This window comes from Sminthopsis crassicaudata, chromosome 3 (assembly GCF_048593235.1).
Source record: "Sminthopsis crassicaudata isolate SCR6 chromosome 3, ASM4859323v1, whole genome shotgun sequence".
Classification (NCBI taxonomy): Eukaryota; Metazoa; Chordata; class Mammalia; order Dasyuromorphia; family Dasyuridae; genus Sminthopsis; species Sminthopsis crassicaudata.
Genome location: NC_133619.1, coordinates 575,482,403 through 575,488,402, shown reverse-complemented (window position 1 = coordinate 575,488,402; position 6,000 = coordinate 575,482,403). Strand labels below are relative to the sequence as shown.

At 35.1% G+C, this 6,000-nt stretch overlaps 1 protein-coding gene across 2 annotated transcripts in view; it reads right to left on the bottom strand.

Annotated features, from left to right (window-relative positions):
* Positions 1 to 2,396: 2,396 nt before the first annotated feature.
* Positions 2,397 to 6,000, bottom strand: part of LHFPL6 (LHFPL tetraspan subfamily member 6) — a 285,726-nt gene continuing 282,122 nt past the window's right edge. For both annotated transcript variants that reach the window (XM_074304849.1, XM_074304850.1), the window contains exon 4: positions 2,397 to 3,543. In XM_074304849.1, the coding sequence (XP_074160950.1) occupies positions 3,425 to 3,543 (119 nt within the window). In that variant the 3' untranslated portion in view covers positions 2,397 to 3,424. The remainder of the gene's footprint in view (positions 3,544 to 6,000) is intronic.

Here is a 6,000-nt window from a genome sequence, read left to right as displayed (position 1 = left end):
TAAGAGAATTAAGTCCCATTATTAGCCAAAATCAAAAATATTTATCTTTATTCCTACTCGTAAGTTCTGGCCATCCTTGTCAGAGGAAAATGGTGGAGATAGTTTCTTCATGAAACTATATAAATGAGTAGTAACAAAAATAGCAGGGGATGGAAATTGCAGTGAAATATTTCCTTGCCTCTTTGTCCAAAGGTCCAGAAACTCATCTTAAAATTGTAAGCTACCCAAAGTCCCAAATTTTTAAAGAAACTATTGTTTAGTTGTATCACCCTCGTGTTATATTTGTAGAGTTGATTTTCTGAAGCCAAGTGTAAGGACTTTATTTACAATGTAAATTGTAATTAAATTTTGAATGTCCTGTTTATCATTTAGGCTATGAATAATAGATTTAAAACATAAAAATATTTTCTTTTTTGAGAAAGACACAGATAGAGAGAGGAAGAATAGTAAATGAAATGGGTTATTAGTACAATTTCATCTTCTCTGGTTCATTCCAATAACCTAACCTTATCACAACCCTTCTCAATCTGTCCTCTGTCAGTTCAGCATATTAGTCACCCCTCTCAGCTTGGTGTCTTCTCAAAAGTAGAGAGGCAGAGCACTGAGAGACTTGTCACCTGGCCAAAATGTGATTATATAGCTGTCAACCTGAGTCTGTAACTGATGCCTCAGGGAGCTAGGATTTGGCTGACACTCTCCCAGAAGCTTAATTTGAGCCCAGGGGTCCTATACATATCTCTTGAAGGTCACCATAACCAATCACTCAGTCACCAAGTCCTGTCAATTCCACCTCCACAACATCTCTATTATCTTTCTTCTCCTTTTCATTCCCACTGATACCAGTCTGTTCAAGCCCTCATTATTTTAATTTTGCAATAATCCCATCTCACTGGCTTTCCCTCTTTTAATCCATTTTGCACACTGATGAATCTTCATAAAGCATAGCTCTGACCATATCACTCCCTCCAGATTGAGTTGGGACTATCGAAAGACTTCAGTGACTTTCTATTGCTTATATCATGAAGCCCAAAGTCGTTTACCTAGCATTTAAAGCTCTCCATGATTTAGGTCTAACCTATTTATCCAGATCTCTTTCTCTCTATTCTCAAATGTGTAGCCTACAATTTGATTAAAATAAATTTTTTTATACTAGTCAAACCAAGTGGAAACATCAAAGATAAGGAAAGAGCAAGAAGGAAGAGGGAGGTCAAATTCATTCACAACATTTCACAAATATGGATTCTTGGCTATCAGAAGTTCATAATCAGGAGACAGATGACAAAGTCAAGCTTATATTAATATATGATGTGGGTTCAGTTTATTGCACTCAAAGATTTCTTTGGAAGGTTGTGCATTTTAAACCCAGTCATAAGGCAACTGGTCCACTTGCCCCAAATCTCCATTAGATATAGAAACTCTTATAGTTGCTACCTTTATTCTTTCACTGTCTTGATATTGACAGAGTATCAACCTTACTCTCAGTGATCAGTTGTTCTTTATCATCCACACATTTTTTATATCTTTTGACACTGCCAACAACCAATACACTACCAATGTGAACCTTCATGAGACTTATAGGGTAAAATACATTCATATTTGTGTTCTACCCATCACCTAGCTCATAGTAAGCATTCAGTGAATATTTATTGAATTAATAAATTTATTATTTATCCCCAAATAATGTTTTCAAATGTTCAAAGACCTATTCAGAAAGATAAATGATAATTCTGTCACTGTCTAGAAATGAATCAATGTAGCAAGGAAAATCAAGTCAGACACGGATCCTCATCTTTGGTAAATGGTAAGGTGTAAACTTGGGTAAAATGGGAAATTCTAAGCTAAGGGAGCAAACAGGAATGGAAATGAAAATAAGCCAGGTTGAAATGATAGAACATCTGAAATGAAAGAAGAAAAAAGAAACAAGAAATATGAAACAGAAGAACAGAAGACATCAGTCAGGAAATCATAGGAGTGCTTAAGGCTTGGGTGGTCATGCACACTCCCCTATACCACACACATGGTGCCCAGGGACAATGTATTATTCCCTCTCTGCACAGCTTCCCTTTGATGCAGAACTACAGCATAATATAGCTCATGTCCCTCTTTGCATCTTAAAGGTATATTTTGGGCCCCAGGAATTCCACACAAATGAAGAATTGTTCTCTCATCTTGATTTAAAAATTTTTTGCTAAGACCTGGGTAGCAGATAATTGTACTGGGTAGGCAGCTAGAACTCTGGGTTGTTAGTATAAAAAGGTGTGAATGTTAGTGTGAGACCCAGAGGCCACTCAAAGGAAGACAGATTTCATAGGGATTATTCATTTGAAAGACCATATTTGGGGGATAAAAGAAGCAAATCAGTTCATCCAATTACCACTCTAAAATCCATTTAAATATTGATCAAAGAGAAATTTATTCACAGAACTTTTAAAATACAAACATAAAATAGCACTTTTTTTTTTTTTTTACAAAAATGAATATTGAAACAAATGAGAATACAACACAGTATGACAATCATGAAACAAAAGCAAATGTTTTCTCCTTATACTTATCATCTATCACAAAGTGAATTCATCCTTCCCCTGGACAGAAAGCTGTCCCTTAAAGTCAATAGCTTCAGCAGCAGGAGCTGCATATATAGTGTAAAATAAGGCATTCTTAGTAGAATGCTGAAATTACAAAAGCTTAATTTTAAAAGTCTGAATAAACAGTGATTATATGTTGAGGGAGTTTATGCAGAATACACAAAATACTGATAAAGTGGCTTATTGGTCCATTTATTAGGATTAATGTATGGTTTATAATGGGATAACACAGAACTTTAAATGATAAAAAAAAGAAAGACAAAAAGTAATGTATTGTCTAAATTTCCATTTTAATCTGTGCCATGTTTTCTGTCTGTGTGTTTGTGTGTATGTGTATGCATATATGTTTATCTCTGTGTGCATGTACGTGAGAGTGAATGTGTATATGTGTGCTTTCAGGAGTACCAAGCCTAAAGGGAATTTTGGGAGATTACCCTGTCTTCCAACACAATACTGTTTCCCCTGGTCATTTACTATACAGTCTTGCTTAGTTTTAAACATTACAACCAAAGACAACTTCCTGCATTCTTATAGAGCAGACCAGTAATACTTAGGGGTGGGGGAAGCATCTTATTTTCTACAATGTCTTTAAACTTTGGTCCATTTGTGTTCCCTCTCTTTATATACCCAATGCTTTTTTAAATCCCCCTCCTCCCTCCTATCCCCCCATCCCACTCTGGGTTAGATTATGGCCTCGAAAACATTCAATCTCAAGTTATAAGCATTGTGTTAGATAAGAGTACAAATCCCTCTTTCCAAGTTTGCTTGGTGCTTAATTCTTCAGTCTCTCGGTGCTCATTCCTTTCCATCTGGATCTCCTTGCACCATCCTTGGAACCATCAGTATGGGTACTGTTTTTGTTTCTTTCCAGAAAAGCAGGCAAGCCAAGTACAGAGCAGCATGGCTGTGGCTGCTCCCCCACCGGTGCAGTAGTAAGCCCAGCCAATCTCACACTTACCTAAGAATGAACAAAGAACAAAAATACACAATCAATCCTTTTATCCTGAACTCAAATTCCCCAGAGGTTAATTTTTTTTTTTTTACCAATGCCTTTAGTTTTTAGATCAGAGTTATTTCTAGAAATAGTCTTGGTCTTCCTCAAAACTGAACTATCTTGTAACAAAAACACTTGACACACTGAACACTTTAACTAATGTATATGGCAATCCACCCTGGTAGTCCTCAGACTGTATCATAAGAGAAAGGGATGTTTTATTATGTGTTCTCTAGGACAACCCATTTTTTAATAACCAGGACTTAGCCTTCTTTCAACATTATGTTCATCAATGTCATAATAGGTATTATTTTTAATCTTTTTATTTTACTCTGTATTAGTTCATTCAAATCTTCTCTGTATTTCTCTAAATTCCTTATATCCATTAATTCTTGCTGCCCATTATATTGTACTCATATGTTATGGCCATATTTAACCATAACTCAAATCAGTGGACAGTCACTTTGCTTCCAGTTCTTTGCCACCACAAAGAATGCTGCTATTAATATTTAGCATTCCTCTTTAACTTTTGGAGGGCATCTGTCCTCTAGTGAGATGGATGGTATGGGGCTTTTCTTAGAGATAGGAAATGGAAATAGGAGGCTTGAATATAATGACCCTGAAACTTTAAGGAAAAAGAAAAAGGAACACATATAATAGAATCATGTTTTCTAGTTTTACTCTTCTGATACCTGTTAACACCTGTTAAGTTTCTGGGCAGCTAGTCACCCGCTACAATAACCAATTAACCAGAAACAATACATTAGCCAACTTCCAGAGAAAGGTGACAAAAGGGTTGCCAAACAACTCACTTTGTGGCCTTTGTTCTGGCATCTGGATTTTGCTAAGGATGTCAGGGCCAGGAAGTGAAACTGGTGGTCATCTAAGACTATCTGAGATAATATAGAAGAGTGGCTTTATACATTAATACTGAGAGGCTCTCTAGACTAAAAGCATCAGAACCCTTTATCTAAAGGGACACAAAACATAATCTTTTCTCATCAATAATCATCTATTCTAACCCCTGAAGAAAATATAGAACAGCAGCAGAGTCTTAATTCTGATACTATTCTTTGAGAAAAAGGGATCTGGATATTAAATCCAATGTTGGTTCAAATATATTACATACACTTATGATATTGGGAAAATAGGAAGATGAATAAAAAAGAGGGGAAAGAAAAAAAACAACTTTTTGTCTTTTAAAACTGCAGAATCTAAGAAGGGTAATCCATTAGAATGTTGAAGAGAACACTAACTTCCTAAAAAACAGAACTGCATATTTCCCAGTGTGAGAAAATTTGTTCTTGGGCAAACACCTCTCTTTTGTTTATCAAAAGACAATCCCTTCACAAGTCAAAATGTCATATATGTTAAATATTCATATATATATATATAGATATATCTTATCTCCCCATATGTATATAATATATACAAATATATATATATATATATATATATATATATATTGTATCATGACAAGTGTCCTCACTCAGAAACCTGTAATTGTATTCTCTTCACTCAGAAGCTATAGGAAAGCCTTTGGATCAGAGTGACCCATTTGGGTCAAAGGGATGGATTTTCTGAATTCAAGGACCTTTTCTGTAAGATAAAGAAAATATAGTTGAGTACTTGGAAGAAGGTACCAAAGAGGAGGGAAAGAGAAGAAATTCTGAAGAAACAATGAGCTCACTTGCTTTTTCCCTCTATTTCTTGCTAGTCTATTTCTTGTCTTCCTCCTCCTAACTATTCCTCCTCTGTTCTAGTCTTCCTCCTGATAAACACTATAACTAGTCATTGTATGTTGGCTTTTGTTAACAAATTTTGGGCAAAACACCCAATTGCAATCATTTCTTCTTATTTATTTTTTTGTCTACCCATATAAACTTCTGATCCATGCACACTATAATTTAATCACCCTTTGAGCATAAAAAAATGAAAAGTAAATTCTGTGCTCAAAAGTCTTTCTTCCTCAAATGAAGTAATATTTATAAAGCCTTTAGTACAGTGTAGTATTTGATAAATGCTTCTTCTCTTTCCTTTTTTCCATTTTTCTCAAAACATAGTTAGTATCATAGGGCAACTTTATAATCAGAAGGAATCTAGGAGGTCATATAAAGCTACCTAGTTGAATACTTTCATTTTATAGATGAGGACATTGAGTTTTAGGAAGGAAAAATAATTGACTAGTTCAGAAAGGGGGTAAGCAACAGGAGCAGGATTGGATACCTTGTCTTCTTATTCCAGAAGCAATACTTTCCCTTTTTTTTTTTTTAATAAATACCTTTCTACTGTGGAATTTAGAAACCTGTAAACTTCATGTCATGAACAGGAGATAATTTGGTTCAAATATTAAGCTGCCCAATTTCACAGAGAAGAGAGGCCACAATGCAAAACATATAAGTGTGTTGCACTGTCACTTTA